At 50.7% G+C, this 17,054-nt stretch overlaps 4 protein-coding genes across 4 annotated transcripts; 1 reads left to right on the forward strand and 3 right to left on the reverse strand.

The window, feature by feature from the left end:
• Positions 1 to 2,462: 2,462 nt before the first annotated feature.
• LOC100903073 (acetylcholinesterase-1-like) lies at positions 2,463 to 3,986 on the reverse strand. The gene has a single exon (XM_018638872.1). The coding sequence runs from the start codon at positions 3,984 to 3,986 to the stop codon at positions 2,463 to 2,465; it is 1,524 nt and encodes a 507-aa protein (XP_018494388.1).
• A 4,204-nt stretch (positions 3,987 to 8,190) lies between these two features.
• On the forward strand, positions 8,191 to 9,846 carry Mip (Myoinhibiting peptide precursor). The gene is made up of 4 exons (XM_003741666.1): positions 8,191 to 8,228; positions 8,553 to 8,692; positions 9,046 to 9,136; positions 9,236 to 9,846. The coding sequence occupies exons 2-4, from the start codon at positions 8,578 to 8,580 to the stop codon at positions 9,366 to 9,368; spliced, it is 339 nt and encodes a 112-aa protein (XP_003741714.1). The 5' UTR covers positions 8,191 to 8,228; positions 8,553 to 8,577; the 3' UTR covers positions 9,369 to 9,846.
• A 793-nt stretch (positions 9,847 to 10,639) lies between these two features.
• Orc2 (origin recognition complex subunit 2) lies at positions 10,640 to 12,977 on the reverse strand. The gene is made up of 8 exons (XM_003741702.1): positions 12,784 to 12,977; positions 12,509 to 12,693; positions 12,246 to 12,425; positions 11,921 to 12,120; positions 11,603 to 11,822; positions 11,247 to 11,455; positions 11,009 to 11,144; positions 10,640 to 10,903 (listed from the first exon to the last, which is right to left on the reverse strand). The coding sequence occupies exons 1-8, from the start codon at positions 12,914 to 12,916 to the stop codon at positions 10,640 to 10,642; spliced, it is 1,527 nt and encodes a 508-aa protein (XP_003741750.1). The 5' UTR covers positions 12,917 to 12,977.
• Positions 12,978 to 14,116: 1,139 nt separating this feature from the next.
• LOC100903362 (proclotting enzyme) lies at positions 14,117 to 16,574 on the reverse strand. The gene is made up of 2 exons (XM_018638883.1): positions 14,865 to 16,574; positions 14,117 to 14,412 (listed from the first exon to the last, which is right to left on the reverse strand). Exons 1-2 carry the CDS (start codon positions 16,200 to 16,202, stop codon positions 14,203 to 14,205), a joined length of 1,548 nt encoding a protein of 515 aa, XP_018494399.1. The 5' UTR covers positions 16,203 to 16,574; the 3' UTR covers positions 14,117 to 14,202.
• Between the last annotated feature and the right edge of the window lie 480 nt (positions 16,575 to 17,054).

The following is a 17,054-nucleotide window of genomic DNA, read 5'->3' on the forward strand; positions in this document are numbered from 1 at the left end:
TGCCGAGACTTAATAAGCTTGTAAAAATGGAAAGACGATTCTTCTCAATAATTGCGGCTCCCCTCCAGATATACAGCTGGTTTCTTTCCAAGATTGTTTTCATGATTGCGGAGTGTATTGACGAAGATCCATCGACGGGTTCTTATTCCGCGGCTAGAGATTGACAGACCTTGACCTGGCACGACCGTCAGGAAATCGCCCAATTTTCGGACAACTCTCTGATGGATTCATGAAACTGAATAATAATATTTCACTCGTCTAGCCCTTGCGTCATGATATGTCTGATTCGATCCATCGTAGCTAGTTGATCGCAAGATTAAAATCCATCCAAAATCTTGCTGATGACGACCTACTCTCAGGTTCATGCGAGGAAGTTTCTGGTTGCGTGCGTCTGCCTCGTAATTGTGAGTATTCATCATTCGAGTCCCGAAACCATTTATTTTGGCGCCATCGCGGCAAGCCCCTATGTCTGACTGTATTTCTCTGGATTCGATAGCCAGAACCTATACCGTTCCAGTCGATATTCGATTTTATGGCCTGCCTCGGAGTCGAAGGGCGCCGACTTGATTTTGCGCAAGGAAATCGATAAAAACCCGTGCACACGGATGCATGGAACACTCGCGGTAATGATTTCCTTGCAGACTACTGATTTCATGCGAAGGTAGCCGGCTGAGAGAAAACAATTAGGAACCTCTACGTTTCGGCTGAAGGGTCTCCCAATGAAATTCGATTCGAGAGAGACCCAACAGTTTGTAGGATCCCGTGATCGATTGTCTTCTCGGAATCCATCTGAGTCGACTTCGCGCGCTGACAACCACACCTCAAGCCTCCCAGAACGCGGAGACTCGTCTCGTCCCGCAATTTTTTTTCCGAGGTACCAATGCACTCAAAGCGCTGCATTGGTTGGAATCTCGTTCCTTCGTCAGTAGTCCTTGTTGTGAGCTGGAACGCAGGAGACCGCATGGAAAAAAACACTTAGAAATGGTGGAAGGAGATAATCGAAGCGGACGGCCCGTCATAGTCGAATCAATATGCCGCGCACGTCCACCGATAATGGTCTGAGAGACGGAATGCCTACACGCCGACAACCGTTTTCAAGCTCGTCTGGCCTCTGCTAGACAATGTTGGCACAGGAAGGCTCTCCCGATGAACTTTCCTAGAATACCATCTGTTCTGTCAGCGTCTTTCCAATGATCAATCTGACTGCTATCATAACATTGTGCCACTTTGGAAAGCGAGAAGTGAGTGAATAATGAATTCTTCGTCGCCGATGTGGACTTCTCGAGTCTAACGATTCCTCTTCGCCTGTCCGGATTACGGAATCCATTCATACGCGGTATAATTATCGCGGAATTATGGACGCGATAAGGAGATTTGCTTAGCTCATTCATTGATTGGCACTACATCGAGGTGGAATCATGGATGAGCCAAGAGATTTACGGACTTGGCGAGATCTTCAGTTGACGCGGAAATGATCGGCGGTTCCTCGTTTAGGGGGAATCATGGGTGGATCATCAGAGAAAAACTGCGTAATATAGATAAAGCTCCCGTTGGAATAAAACGAGGCGACGACAGAAAGCGATCAAGACATATCACGGGGTATGGGAGAGCGGATAGCGTTCGGCTCTGATTTAAGCGCGTCTCGCAGCGCACTCGTCTGTGACATGCATTTCTGTGGACCAACGAACCGCAATGAGCTGTGCGATCTGGTTCCTTCCCAGGAGAACCTTGAATACGAAACGCTCCGGACTTCGGAGAAAGTTGAGCCAGTTTGAGCTACCATTAATTATTGGTTTTGCATCTTTGGCCAGAATAATTATCGTGATATCTACCGCATTCTACGACGACAATTGGCGGGCAAGAGATGTTAATGACCATCAGAGGAACAGAACTCGGTCAGGATTCAGTTCATCAGCCAAGTCATTCCTCCCCGACAGAAATACACGATCGTGTTTCGTCCCATGACCGTGACTGTAGGGGAATAATACATTCAGACGTTCTCCGAAAAGCCCTCGACGACTGGGATATAAGACGGGTCTTGAATATATTTCGGATAAATCATAGCTGAAGCATCGTGCGGAAAAGTCGCGAGTTTATTCGGCTCGGCTCGCTCCTGTTCCCATGAGAACCGAGTGAACGAAATCGAAATGTTTTGGAAACGGGCTTCGGGAGCATGGACGGAGTCGCTCCGAATGCAATGCTTCTTGATTGTGAAGGTCGCTGTCTCATCCACGAATTCAAAGTCGTCAAAAGCGTCCTACTGATAGCATATCGCGGAATCATGGAAAAATCCAGATATTTGCAGAATGTTCGAATTAATTCAATCCCGACGATCTCAGCATAACCTCGATAGACCCTCGGAAATTTCCTACCGAACATCGGCCCGACGGACTCGTGCTTGAAATTACATTTCTGTACCGTCGTTATCAAGCTGAAAAAGTGTAACAAGACTCGACGGCCACTCACCTCCCGTGGAAGAAGTCGCCGATCCACTTGACGATCACGTCACTGAAGTCATAGTCAGATCTCGATACGTTCACAAAAGAGTTCATCATTGCACCGGATAATCCTTTTCCCGGCTTGTAGAGGTCCAGGTTTCCATGCATTAAAGCGATCTCTTCGGCATGGGACATCGAGGCCCATTTTGGCACGAACGAGAAGTCCGGTCTGAAGTGAAACTCACCGCGGGAGACTCGGACCCCCCGATCTCCAGCGGTAGCTGACCGGAATTCTGCGGGACAATAGAAAAAGGAATCCGTGAACATCGATGCGATGCCCCTCTGGATCTCGATTTCCCTCAACTCCTTCGACAGCCTCGACTCGTCAATGACGTCGTCCGGGATGTAGCGCCGAATAATCTCAGCGCTTTTCTCGTACGGCAGTCGGAGCACGACTTTGAAGGATATTTTGAGAATGGTGCCCCAGTCGATGGACGTTATGTCATTAGTTTCATAGAGTTTCTTGACGAGACCTTCCAGAATTAGGAACGCCTCGAGCTCGTTGCTAACGACGAAGAGCTCCTCAACCGACGGGTCGATGTGCGGCGAAGCGACCACGTCTTTTTTCAGAAGCTTGCCATCGATGAAAGGCTGGATGGAAACTTTGTCGATGGTCCCGCCCTCAGACCTCGTCTTGATTATGTCCTGCCAGGGGACTTCTCGCAGGCATGACAGGAGTTCTCGATCGTGTGCTTCTCCATCGGGCTCCGCCGAAGAACAGCCCAACGTATAAGCGAGTTGCCGACTCTCGTATTCACCGTCGAATTCGAGGAGGAACTTCGCGAGTCCCGCGGAGCCCCCTTCGAGTATCGCCCGTCTGACCAAGCCGCTTATCGCGTCTGATTTCAGCAGAAAATCGATCGAGATCGCCCCCGCACTCTGACCCCAGAGCGTCAGTTGCTCAGGGTTTCCGCCGAAGGCCTCGGCGTTCTCGTGAACCCAGTGTACAGCCCTCACAATATCCAAGAGACCGACGTTCGTGTCCGAGAGAACGGGGAGGTTTATAAAACCGAGGACACCCAATCTCATGTTCATGGTGATGTAGACGATGTCCGCTCGAGGAGCAAGTCGCGTTCCATCGAACGGGAACCAGCCTCCGCTCCCGGCAACGAATATCCCACCGTGGATGTACAGAACGACCGGTAAATTCGACGCGTTCGCAGGTGCCCAGATGTTCAGATAGAGACAGTCCTCGTCCTGTTCGCCGAAGTCTGCGACGACCCATTTCCCGATCGATATTTCGGGGCCCGGACAGCTGAATTTCTTCTCGGTCGCATTATAGATGCCGTCGGAGAATAAGGGAGGACGGGGGGCTGCGAACCTCAGCGCTCCCACAGGAGGTTGGGCGTACGGTACCCCGAGGAAGGCAGCTGTCCGACCGAAAGGAGTCTCTACGTCCAAACCACGCACGGTGCCTTGGCGCAATTGAACTTGGAGCGCACACACGTTGGGAACCAGAAGAGCACAAATTAGGATCAACCGAGCCATCGTGATGTGTCAGTGATTGTAAGCGATCTGTACTCAGAGAACTGTTCGAGAAGAGTGCCCTACGATTTTGCCCTCTCCACTTTGGGAATGTCTTCCTCAATGATTACTCGTCCCTCCTCAAACTCTCGACGGGTCCAAATTTCCTCGATACTGAACTCCGCAACAATTCTCCAATCGTGCAGGAACGGGCATCTGTCTTGTTCAGAAATCTGCCATATCACCTGTGACCTCGGATAAAATTGCTCATTCTGCGCTCAGATAATTGTATTAATGGTTGTTACCTCTAAGTGAATTCACGTAATAGATTAAGAGCAAGAAGCGTCATCGCGTAGAGATTCAGTGCTACCTACATATCAAGATGAGAGAACTCATCGAAAGTCCTTCAACCCTCCGATGCGATTGTCTCCGAGCGGAGCAATATTGGTTTCTTTGAAGTAATCGAGCTTGTTCCGTTGCATTCCCTCTGGGGCCGAGAATACATTTCAATGCAACTCGTCCCACGACTATCTCCAACGGGAAGCCAGATAATTTCTAGAAAATCACCGCGAGAAATCAGTCTCTTGAGATTTTGGCTCGGGATAAGTCCATGCTGGATAGAGACCCTCCGGAACCAGTTCGTTTGGAGTGTTTTCTTCTTCCCGACGATTAGATAACTGTTCTCGACTGATGGAGCGTCCCGAAACAGCAAAACCGGTTCGCCTTGTCGCAGTACCGAAAATCGTTGGAAGTTCCATTCACTCCGAAGCCTCCAATGTTGACATGTTCGATGAAGGCGATACTCATACTAGGCGTAGTCGGCATACGGAATTCGCTGCGCCGCCGCAATAAATGCACGAATGCTGACGTCAAGTGAGCGTCGCGTCCAAATCGATCTTTCGTTCATAATTCGCCCGCACAGAAGGTGCGGCTTCGATGATAATGATACTGGGAGTCAATGCTGAGCGAGTACTTGGACGTGGAACTGTGGCCATGGAATAAAAATTCCCGAATTCGCATCACGTTCCCAGGGAGCTCCCGAGCTGATCTTGCCAAAACGATGCTCCCGGACGACAAGCCCGCACTCTGGAAATCGATGAATGATCATGGAAAGGCGCTGAGGCGAAATTCCAGCTCAAAACGATACAACCTCCATCCTTAAGCGGATTTGCGGATTAGAGGTGAAGAGCCCGCATAGAAAGAAAACCCCTGATTGAGCGAAATCTGAGCTCGATCATTCAGTGGGTCCTTGTGAACCTTCGCCGAGTATTTCCACGCAACATCGTGTCGATGACCGCGGCCGACGCCTTCTGGTTCGATGCTCACGTATCTGCAGGAAAATCGTTTAACCCAGGGGTGTCAAACCCGTGGCCCGCGAGGTCTCTTTTTGTGGCCCGCCTCTATTTCCCGCATACTCGAAGCCGACGATTTCGAACGAGTACTTGGAAACTGGATGAGATCGGTGGAATCAATCCCTCCGTAAGACCGAACAGGCGAACAGCTCCCCCCTCGATCCCCGTAGGGTGGAAAAGCATTCTTTCATGAATGATAGGCATATATTTTCCTTCTAAACGGAAGTGAATTTTTAATGTGGCCCGCGGGCACCTGCAGCGCTCGATTGTGTCGCGCCAAAAATTTATGTCCGACACCCCTGGTTTAACCCATACACTGGTTTGTGTATTCGATGCTGGTCCGCAAATCTGCCCGAGCAGAGGCGACGCATCTTCGCAGAAATGCGAATTCTGTAGGGGATCGCATTATGCCGGCGGCGCCGAACATACTGTTCTGAAAATCTTCGTTTCTGAATTTGCATGTAGTCGATCACGAAGCCTCGGTTTCAGTCACAGCAGAAGCATCGGATTAAATCTTGCTTCCAGCAGCTGCAATGGATGCTTTCGGCTGCTCACTTCGGATGGACTGACTCATTTTACGAGCGATTGAGCCAAAGGGAGCCACACAGGGACTGCTGGGGTAGAAATTCTGATTTCGAGCAGGCGAGCCGCCGTGATCTCTGATTTGCATTCCGTAGGTGTCGGCATCCACTTCTGGCCGGGAGTCTCGGGTCGGCTTCCCGGGGGAAATTTCCACGGTCGTGAATCAGTCTGAGCCTTCAGAATGGAAACTGCTGCCCTTATCCAAATCAGCGGAGCAGAGTGACCCTCATCGGAACTCGAGAACGCCGGATATGTTCCCGGCGGAACCATTGACAGATAGCGTACTCTTCCGCTAGCAGACTCTCGATTTCGTCACAGCCATTATTAAGGGAGGTTCCAGCAGCCATTCCAGCACCCAATCCAACATATCTATATCGCAGCCCGAATGCAATTTACGCTGTCATCTTCAAGTCAGTGACTCCCTGCTCTCTGCATACCTGGGACCACCGGGAGAAATCTGCTCGAGGCATCACGGCCGGACATGCTCCGCGGTTTGGAAAGCATTCTGAGACAAGAATGAGAGCTTCGTGGAAGCTTCTGGACCGCTCCCGGATCAGAAGTGAGGATGATGCTTGAAATCAGAGGTGTGGAAATCGAAAGTTTTCCAATCTCAGAGGGACGCCCCTATCTGGGAGTCGAGAGAGTGAGTCTCACTTGGGTTCCTTCCACAGATTTTCCACGGCACCATTAGTTTTTCCCTCCAGTGTAAGATGCCATGAGCAGATACTTGCATCTCGTAGATGTCCCGAGAAGGTCTTCCAGTAATCCAAGCAGATACATATCATTTTTGAAATTCTGCTTTGCTTGAGCTGCGCGGATTTGGTGCCCGGCTTTCCAGTATACGCGGCAAAAGGAAGCTCGTTCAGATCCGTTCCACGCTCGACTCCCTAGTTCCTTCAGGGACGCCATTGATCAGATCCGCCGCCGGAGGCTGCGTCTCTCACCGAAATCTGATTTTGCCGCGTCTCCGCCAAGCTCCGGCTGAGGCTCCTCGACGCCTGGACCGAAAAAAGACATTCCGTTCCGCCGCAGCGGGATTCCTTGTTTTTGGGTGCCGTGCGTAGAACCTCGGATTTTCCGGAACGAGGAAGCTCACGCGCAGGGGCACCCGTGTCGGCGGCCGCAATCGCGGAAGCGTGGACGAGCACGCAATCGCGAATCCGAATTCCCGCCCCCTCCAATTGACTTCTACGATACGGATGGCGAGACTCTGTGCAGGATATTTCTTCTATTTCCTTCTCTGTTGAGGCTTACGAATCATTCTGACCGATGTTTACCGCGGAGCTAAGAGGAACATGAGCGATGCTCGGAGCGGTCGTCTGCGGAGTCGACGCGCAGCGCCGCCCAGACGCTGAGGGGTGGCGGAGAACCGTGAAGACGAAGCCGTGGCGAAATTCCGGGGAGTTGAGCCTCGTACACAGATTGCAGAACCGGCTTGGATTCGCTGCGCGGTCCGCGCACAATCCAAGCCAAAACCACTAAGTTTCGACTGCTAGTTTCGGACGACTTCCAGGTCATATATCCTCATTTCGACGCAGGGAGGAGGGAGCTCCCTTGAATGGGACGCAATTTGAACTTCCTTGGAACGAGAGAGGGCGCGAAATGCAGCCGATGCGCTCATATTCAAGCTGACCCCAGAGCTTCCTCAATTTCGGGTCCGACAATGGGACCTGGGGCCTGATTGAGCAAGAGCGACCAGCGGATGCGATTCGCCTGCGAACGTTTCTCGGCATCCGCCTCAGATTCTAGTCACCTCATTACCGGAGAAATCTCGACGTTCAAGATTCACCAGCAGTCGGCGCGACTTGCCAGCGAGGGGCTAGACTGACTTTTCTCCTATGTCTGATGGATCGATTTCCCCCGACTCCCTCTGGATGCTCTTTCGGGATTTGCAGACTCGTCTTCCTCGAGCACAAAAACGGAACGAGTTCTTGTCAAAAATGTCACTTGTTCTCCGACGAATCGCTAGTGAGTCGCAATGACTCGTTAACGACGCGTCGCGTTCGGAGGAGCTCTCTTTGTTATGCGAACTCTTTAGTTCTTCGAAAACGTTGCGACGCACGCCGCCTCAGAGATTCTCTGACAACGATGAGTGAGTTCAAGTCGGAGTCTGCTCGTTCCCGACATAAATCCGGCATGCCTCAACGGTCAGATTAGAAGTGTTCAGTGAGAACCTCGAGTCTCATCTACGAACCTCGAGGGAGGATCCGCAAGGAGCTGTGACGTGGTTGGGTCACCACGATTCGCGAGCGGCAACCTCCCGCAATATAAGGAGCTATGAACCGAGCGCACCCACAGAGCACAGGCGCATTCGGGAAGAGGACCACATAGGGTGAGTTATTGTACCGTTCTACATATTTCACCATGAGCAACGAGGACGCCATGAACGCTATGGCGGAGGGCACAGTTTCAACATGACCATATGTTGAGCATCGATGCTGCGGTCATTTTTCCGTGCGACTTGATTTCGGCGTGATATAAGCCGAGCAAGTGTCCTCAACTTCAGCGACTCGGGGAATCTCTGACCGACGCAGCTCGCGTGCTTAAATCTCATTTGATCAAAATTGTACAGTTTGGAGGTTTGAATCTAATGCTTCAGTGGCGTTGTGAGATTTTCGCGCTATTCTAATAATCGAATTTCCCCTGGTGCATCTAGATAAAAACGGACCTCGATTCCCAAGATGTTCATGAAAACGTGTGTCGTGTCAGCTGCCTTCATGGCGCTGATCGCTTCGACAATGGCCAAACCTGACCCCGAGAGTGCCAATGTGGCTTCAGCACCCCAGGAATACTTCGGTGAGCCGCCAGAGCCCTTCGATTCGACCTGGACGCTCCCTCGATCCGTGTGCTTTGCTGGCCGGCCGTCTCGATGAGGCGCGGTTGCGAAATGGGTGACCTCCAAGATTCTATGCTGAGAGGAGAATGCTGACGCGCTGAATCGTTCTGCGGGAAAAGCGCAGTCAGGATATTCCTTCTCATCTGAGCGTGATAAGTGATAACCTAGAACAGCTCTCCAGTGGATAGCACATTGGAGGAATTTCATGCTTCGGCTCCAGAGATCGAGTCCGCGATGCGAGCTGGATCGAATAATTGAACCTCGCAATCGCTTTCGGAAGTGAAATCACAGATTGGTCTCTCAATCTCGACAGATGCTCCAGTCGATGCGGAATACATCATTTTGAAGAAAGCCGACGCGGCTCCCGCCCATTGGAACCGCTTGTACAATGATTGGGGTAAAAGGTAAATTACGAGACAGTTCCTCCCCCTCTTTATATGCTCTACTAGGTCTCTCTATTCTCGGAACGCAGACGGTCAGATATATATATCCTCATTTTACAGAGCCGATCAATGGAAAAACTTGAACCATATGTGGGGCAAGCGATCGGCACCGGCTCCTAACCGGTGGGACAAACGACCTCAACCGCAGTGGAACGAGTTGTCCGGTTATTGGGGCAAACGTTCGTCGGCCTAGTTCTATTGAATCGGGTCGACGAAGAGGAATGAAATTTTCAATATCCGTTCCATTAGTGACCTTATGTTGACGAGGACGTCGCGGGAGAGGGGAGAGGGACAGCGGGGCTCTCCAGGTTCGTTCTGGTGGTCTGCAGGACGGGAGATCCTTTGCCACCGGCAACATTGTCGCAATCAAGAATCTCAGCTTCGCATCTTCTAGGACGGATCCCCAAGTCGCACCAAACACCTCCAGTCGCCATTTTCCCATTCCTCAGTTGAACCGATTGAACGTTGACTGATATTCGAACGAATAACAAGAGAGAACACACGACAGCAGTAATCAAGCGAATATTTGAAGAAAAAACACGGTCGCAATGCTCATCCTCTCGCACTGGATATTTCCGCTGTGGACGCTACGAATCACAACATCTGATACAACCAACACTCAGACTGGCAGAATCAATAAATCTACGTCATATGATAGTATCGATAGCAACTCTGTGTTTGTGTGATGAATTAGCTCATGACGGAACGTAGAAGCGTCCGTCGCTCCCTTCGTCCGCATGAGACAAATTCTACGCTAAACGCTGAAGCATCGGTCGAGTTACCGTATTCTCTCTAATAGTGGGGCACTCTCTTTTACTCGGGCACTCTCCATTAGACGGGCACCTTTTCGGAAGATGAAAATATAGAAGGGCACTCTCTAATATACAGGCACTCTCTATTAGAGGGGCACCTTTTTGAGGAGGATAGAAAATGATTTCTTGAGAACTGCTCCTGATTGGAGAATGAGCTGATGATTGCTCCCGATTCCTTGAGAACTCCACGAACTGGTTGGGAAATGAATTGACACGCTGCACACGGTAATCCATCTCGGTATGTTGAAATTATAGAGGGGCACTCTCTAATATTCGGGCACTCTCCAATGTAGGGGCATGTTTCGGAAGCTCGAAAAATAGAGGGACTTGCCCCACTATTAGAGAAAATACGGTACTCGACTCGAGTAGTTGTCAGGGTATAAGAGGTCTCTCAGGGGCCCCGATCTTTCCCCCGGAAAGGACCAAGGAGCCTTCCATTCCTCTGTAGGGGCTCCTCCCTGGCTGGAATTCCGCTCGGAAGCGTTCAAGGCATGCCGCGAGTCGCGAGCGCTACGAATAATTTGAGGGCGAGAAACAGGACTTAGACATGGACGTCCCTCGTGGCCCACGAGGCGAGGGGTAATTGAAGAGGAAGTTTGCGTCTGAATCCCTTCTGAGGAACCATGTATATTTGGAAATTAAAAATGTCAGCTCAGACATCGTCCGGCTGTTGTTGAACGAACATTTCCAAAGTTTCCTTCTCTATAGGGATTACTAAATAATCCACCCCGTCATGCCCTTTCTTGAGTCGAATCATATCGTGATCGACGAACTCTGTCAGTTGAGCCCTCAAAGTGAGATCTGAATTGACGAGGAAAGCTTCACGACATTGATGGTAACACGTTTGGAATGGCATGCCGCGGAAATTCGACGTGGAGTTGTTTTCCATTGTGTAGTTCGCTATCAGGAGGAATATCTGGAAGGAAATGAAATCTATGAATGCTGGTCAGCGATAGGGCTCAGATTGAAGTCCCCATATCATATCGGGAACGAACGACCGGCTTCTCGATTATGGACTCACTCTCTTTGCGTTGATAGTCAGGGAAGCGAAAACGTGTTCGAGCGACGAAAGAGTATTTGCCGCCGAGCTCCGCAAAGCGTCTGATGAGAGCTCAACACTGTACGGCTCGTACGTAGTGGCGTCAATCCAAACCCATCTGGAAGCCGACGGAGTATCACAGTTATTCTTCTTGTTGCTTCCGGGGAGAAAACTGGAACCATTCGCTGTCCGGGATAGAACAGCCAGTTTAGACTTTCACCTCATCGCTCTCGCGCGGTTGAGATCCCACAGCAGCGGTGCGTTTATGTGGTTTACAGTTCCGATGAAGTGGAGCATTGGAGCACTTGCTAATGTTTCTAGAGCTTGGAGGCTCTTCGCGGAAATGAGGGGTGCGGCATCGATGCAGTTTACGAGCACGAACAGATGTTCTGAATTAGTTTTTCTGAAGTGTGAATTTATGAAATCCAACTGCGGAGGATGAAGAATTCCAATTAGGTTTCTCGACTAGCGCAAACTCCAACGTTCGCGATAAGTCCCAACTGTCACGGGTGATTGAAAGATAGGACAGAAAGTTCCTCCGATGAAATTGTGTCAAGCTGGGCCGATCTGAGATACCTGAGCTTGTAATCCGATCAATCCCTTCGGCCGGGAACCGCTAATCGCTGCGAGGATATTCGTGACGATTTCTTGAATCGAGCATGTTGGTAGGAAACCGTTCACTGTCATCGTCATGAAATTCCGGTCGTAGAGGAAGTCGCTCAGTTTCTCCAGGAGGTGATATTTGGAGCCGAGGCCGTAGAGAAGCAGATTGGATCCTTCGATGCATAGAGATTCCCTGCGGAGAGCAGATATCCCGTAAGCTTGACACCAACATTTTTTTCTCGTATTTTTCAACCGACCAGTGCGGGAATCAGAAGGTCGCGGAAGCCTAACCAGAAATCGAAGCTTCTGATCAACTTGTCCAAGAGCTTCCTCCTGTTCTTGGCATGCGGATCCTTGTCATTTTCGAGACACGCAGTGATTTGTTCTTCAGTTAGCATGGCTTCTCCGAGCTTGGACAGCGTGTGATTCGTGGTCATTTTCTTCACCCCCCGACTGTTCTGAGAGAAATAATCCGATGCGTCGTCAGCCTCCTGAAAAGTTCACTAGTTGAGTCATGTGGAACAGTAAACCGACGAAAATTGGGTACTCATAATCATTCTCTGAAACTTGGACTCTTGAATTCCGTCAGGAGTCCGGAACGTTCTCGAGGAAGTACCTCGTCTAGAAGAGCACCCTCGCTGAAATCGTCGTCATCATTCTCACTTTCGTCTGAATCTTCTCGGTTCTTGAGATTTTCTTCTCGTATTTTCCCCAATCTGCTAGCGATTTTCCGTCTGACGGCGTGCGGGGTGTTGACATCGTGAGGCTTCCTCGCGCTTCTCGACGACGGAGTGGTCTGTAAGCGAATTAAAGTTTTACATTAGTATGGCTCAAGATCCGGATTCTCGCTGGGGGCGATCGGAGTCATTCACTGCTCACCGCTTGAGCTTTCGTCGTTCGAGTGGTGGGGGTTCGAATGCCTTTATTGGCTTTCTGAACGAGTGTGAGCTTCACCGAAGGAGACTGTGATGGGAAATTGAACATATCTTTCCCAGCCGATGCGTCCACCGATTGAGCGCCCTGCATTCTACGCTCGTCTGCGATTTCATCGCCACTATCACTTTCTGAAAAATATTAAAACCAATCTCAAGCAATGCGAGAGCTTGTCAAGGAAAAATCTCCAAGTAGTGGCCCGTGTTGTGAGCGGTCCTCACCAGTTGCGTCGGAATTCTCCTGGAGAAAGAGCTCGTTCATGTTCGAGAGTTCCTGTCGAGCGAATTGTTTCTTTGCGATTTGCTCTTGCTTTTCCACGCAAGCTCTGCGTGGTCGGGAATCATTTCGTTCCATGGTGGACTAAGCGTATTCCATAAAAGTAAAACAAAGAAGCACTAGCACGTTGGGGTCCCCGAGCAACTTGTTCGGCGATCAGCTGCTCTAGGAAAAAGCGCCAAAATTGTTTCGCCTGCGCAGCGCCCTCTGGTGACAGTCTGGGGCAGGATCTCTGGATGACTCGAAGACGAAAATGCTATTCCGAGGCTTGAGGCTCGCGCTGCGGCTTCCGCGTACTACGAATTCGCCTCGATGAAGGATAATACAAGCAACAAGAATGCCGGCACCGTCTATTTCGGATTGTTCTTCGGAATACTAGCAGCTCTGTCGAAAGCAAAACTCGCACGGAGTCGATTCCTCGATTCGGATCGAGTCTGTGTATTTTCAATCACCCTGGCTGAGCTCTGCTTCGCGGTACAAGGCTGCTCATCTGGAACGGAGAGTTTGGGGAATACTCTCTCTCTTACGGAGCTCTTCCTGAAGTGCCTCGCGCATTCTCTACTCGTGAACTCAGCCTTGCCGAACAATGTTCATCCAGCGTTCACGAGCTTTTTCCGAGAGGGGTTCCCCTTGAATTTTATGAGGGAGACTCTATGAGGGAGGTCGATCGGAATCACCAGGTTCTAAGCATGATCAAGCCCGGTATCTTGAACACTACGGATCCGTCCGTGATCCTCTCCCACAACACAGTGTCTGGCTGATCGCTGTCCGAGTAATGCTCGCGGAACCAAAAGCTCTTGCTCATGTCGGGATCGAGTGCGCTCGTGCTGATATCATGTACCTCCGTCCAATTTAGTGGAATGAACCCGCGATCGCACAACGCGTCATCAGTCTCAGTCGCGTCGGAGTATCCGTCCCCCGTCGGGGAGGGTAGTCTAGAAATCCAGAGCTTCTCCCGTCCTCGGGAGACCTGCGAAACCTGTTAACGCTGCGCTCTGATGGATCGCAATCCTGACAATCACAATCCTGACAATAGCAATCCTGGGGTGAGGGCTCCTCCAACTCGGAGACCAAGGACAGCGAGTAGCGCTCGAGCATGGCCAACTCCTACCAGTTGATATATTCATCAGTTGATACTCGACTTCGAGATTGATGACGTCACTCAAATCGATCGCCAGCAGAAACCCGGACTCCAGATAGAATCGGAACTGAGATAATATCTCATCTATTATCCATTCATCGCATACCGTGGTGGCCAGGAAATCTCGATCATGATTATGAATTGGAATTCTTTATCACATGTGCGTCCCATTCGTGTATTCGATCATTCACATGATTATATAGGTAAATAACAGTTCGATCGATCAGAAGTGATCGTTCAACCAGTCCAGGTACTTGGTGACCCGTGTATATGCGCCAGGGTAGCCAGGAGTCGCGCATTTCTTCCCGAAGGACACAACTCCGATGAGATAAAATTTCGTTCCCTCGTTGTAGAAAAGAGGACCCCCGGAGTCTCCTTGACAAGAGTCTTGCTTCCCGTCACCCGCGCACAGATATTCCGGAGTTATGTCGACCTGCGAAGGGAACGTTTGAGAATTTTGAAGGACTCCAGGTGTTAGCAATTATAGATTGAGGATTGACGCACGCCCAGAGATTGAGTAAATTCGCATGGTCTCATTGCATTCGACGTGAGCTCCCGACTTCCAGCTGAACTTCTTAGGTCTGAGGTCCAAGCTCGAACTAATGAAAACTGTAGCGGTAGATCAATGTTCGAGAATCGAAAATCAGCGGCGGCGGAGTGGTAATATGAGCTTATCAGGTCCGGGCTCGTCTTTCGATGCTCCACGACCAGATTCGTTTAAAGACTCGGGAAAGCCGTGTAAAAGAAATGTCGAGGGAGATTTGAGGCGGCATTCAAAATTCTTCCCTCCCGCTCCCTATTGGGCGGATTCCATTACGTTTCTGCCAACGCCCAATAACTCCAATTAAATATTCTCATATTGATCGGAAACTTCCTGAACCTCACCTCTTTCTTGTAAGCTTCCCTGCATTCATTCTCCGGCCAGATCCGTATAGCCGCTTGTTTCAACACGTTGCTTCCCTTCCCCTCGTACTTCGTGTAGCCCCATCCTGAGACGATCGCGATCTCATTGTCGAGGTTCCCGTAAACTCCGTCGTAAGGAAGACACAGAGGGCCGATGAACTCGTTGAAAGTCACCGGGGTTTCGAGTTGCATCAGAGCGATATCGTTCTTGTAAGTCTCGGAGTTGAATTGGCTGTGCCTGCTGATCTTCGCGACTTTGAAATCTTCGCTAGCGGACGAGTCGTCCTCAGAAACTAGATCGTGGTCACCCAGACGGACCAGGAAATAGCGAGTGGGTAGATTTTGGCTTCGACTTCCGGCCACCACACAATGAGCAGCCGTGACAACGTGCAAGTTCGAGACTAGAGCTCCCCCACATGCTTGTAGCCAAGAGTTCTGCTGATTGTAGTAAATCGCTGCCATCCACGGATAATCCCCGACACGGGCTTCGGTTCCCCCAACGATACGTCTCAGACCAGCTCCGAGACCGCATTTCTCCGGGAGAAATGATGGTTTGCGAGGTCTCGTGGAGGAAACCTCTTGATTCGATGGTTTCCTGGTCGCTGGGGTTCGCGTAGTTGCTCGCGGGGTCACTGTCGTTGTAGTTCGAGACGGTCGTTGACTCGTCGGGCTGAAATATAAATTGTTCACGGGTCTTGCATACTCAGGATACTGAGGGTACCGGGAAGAGGGCTGAGGGTAGTATCGGTTGTAGTTGTCCTGCTGGCCGTACTGGTAAGGATTCTGGTAGGATCCGTACCCATTGTCGTTGTTGTTGTTGTAACGCGGGGCGCGGGTCGTCGTTGCCCTCTGACCAGAGTAGAAATACTCTGATGTCCATCGATAGGGACAGCAAACCAGAGGGAGCTGGTTCTCGTAGCCACAGAGGAAACTCCGAAGGTACGATGCGTCCCGGATCCGGTAGATTCCCGGGCACTGACGAACAGGACCGCAACTACCGGTCTCCCGCGTTGGGGCCCGGCATCCAGAGTACCTCCGCGGCAGAATGGATCGACCCCCGAGATCAGATGATGAATTCTTTGGATCTTCTTCGACACTGGCAGGCGTTGTCAGAAACTGGTGCACTGCCTCTATATGCGAATCCGTATCGGTCGCATTGAGGGCGATCGTAACAACTTCGGCAGGGATCGGTGTCGTACTCGAGAACGACCTTGGAGTTGTGTTGGCGGTCGATGCAGAGTCGTCTCCGGGAAACTGAATTTCGAGCGCGATCGCAGGCGAAAACAGCACAAGCGAGAGTATGACCCTACACGGCCACATTTTCCAGGCCGTACGCTCCGTCACGCCTCGATGAAATCGTCTCACAATCACTGGGGGATGATGTACTGTGTCCTCAATCTCTTGCCAGCTGCGGAGAGGAGTCTCACCAGTTCTCACGGTAGAGATGAGCGCCGCTCCTTCCAACGATGTTGTGTCTCAAAAGATAAGTCGGTACCCTTCCTTAATACACAGTACCGGCGATCTTCTTCAGTCAACTTTTCAGTCCCCTCGATCCTCCGCAGGTTTTTCTTTCTCCGATCGGGATCCGGAGAAGAGAAATGATGCTTTCAAAATCATACGGGAACGGTTTCCGGATTCGGACACAGCCTATGAAGAGCGCACAGAATGCCAGCCACCGTCTTCGGCATTCCGATTTTTTCTGTCGGTTCTCTGCTGTTGGAAAGCGTCTTCTTGCGATGACCACTGTCTTCTCACCTCTGCCCTTGCCGATGCTTTCTTGTGCCCCGTGACGTGGGATGATGCTCTTAAGACGCATCCCGTGTTCTCGGTGCTCTCTTGAAAGCAAGCTGTCACTATGATGCACGAATCGGTTCGTCGCGATTCCGATTTCCCCGCTCACGTTGTCGCTGCTACTCTTGACGCTAGATGGCCCGCATCGGGAACGGCCCACGCTTCCCTGACAAGAGATCCACTGTAGAAGCGGACAGGTGATGGAAAGCGATGAAGGGTCGTCGTATTCGCTTGCGGTTTCAAGGATACATAGCGAATACATGTATGCTTCCGTCTCATCCAAGCAGCGCTGATGTAGCCATCAGAGCAGAGGAAAACACACCGACTGGAATCTTCCTTCTAACGATTTTCAGATCATGCTTCCGGAGATGATCTCTGGCT

The sequence above is a fragment of the Galendromus occidentalis genome, unplaced genomic scaffold (genome assembly GCF_000255335.2).
Source record: "Galendromus occidentalis unplaced genomic scaffold, Mocc_1.1 scf7180000077191, whole genome shotgun sequence".
Lineage (NCBI taxonomy): Eukaryota > Metazoa > Arthropoda > Arachnida > Mesostigmata > Phytoseiidae > Galendromus > Galendromus occidentalis.

Bases quoted from the DNA above. Each gene is read 5' to 3' on its own strand.
- LOC100903073 (XM_018638872.1), bottom strand. From the start codon at position 3,986: ATGGCTCGGTTGATCCTAATTTGTGCTCTTCTGGTTCCCAACGTGTGT.
- Mip (XM_003741666.1), top strand. From the start codon at position 8,578: ATGTTCATGAAAACGTGTGTCGTGTCAGCTGCCTTCATGGCGCTGATC. The intron at 8,693-9,045 runs GTGAGCCGCCAG...CAATCTCGACAG, and splicing joins AGCACCCCAGGAATACTTCG to ATGCTCCAGTCGATGCGGAA. The intron at 9,137-9,235 runs GTAAATTACGAG...CTCATTTTACAG, and splicing joins TACAATGATTGGGGTAAAAG to AGCCGATCAATGGAAAAACT.
- Orc2 (XM_003741702.1), bottom strand. From the start codon at position 12,916: ATGGAACGAAATGATTCCCGACCACGCAGAGCTTGCGTGGAAAAGCAA. The intron at 12,694-12,783 runs GTGAGGACCGCT...AATATTTTTCAG, and splicing joins GGAGAATTCCGACGCAACTG to AAAGTGATAGTGGCGATGAA. The intron at 10,904-11,008 runs GTGAGTCCATAA...ATTTCCTTCCAG, and splicing joins TGACTATCAACGCAAAGAGA to ATATTCCTCCTGATAGCGAA.
- LOC100903362 (XM_018638883.1), bottom strand. From the start codon at position 16,202: ATGTGGCCGTGTAGGGTCATACTCTCGCTTGTGCTGTTTTCGCCTGCG. The intron at 14,413-14,864 runs GTGAGGTTCAGG...TTCCCTTCGCAG, and splicing joins GGGAAGCTTACAAGAAAGAG to GTCGACATAACTCCGGAATA.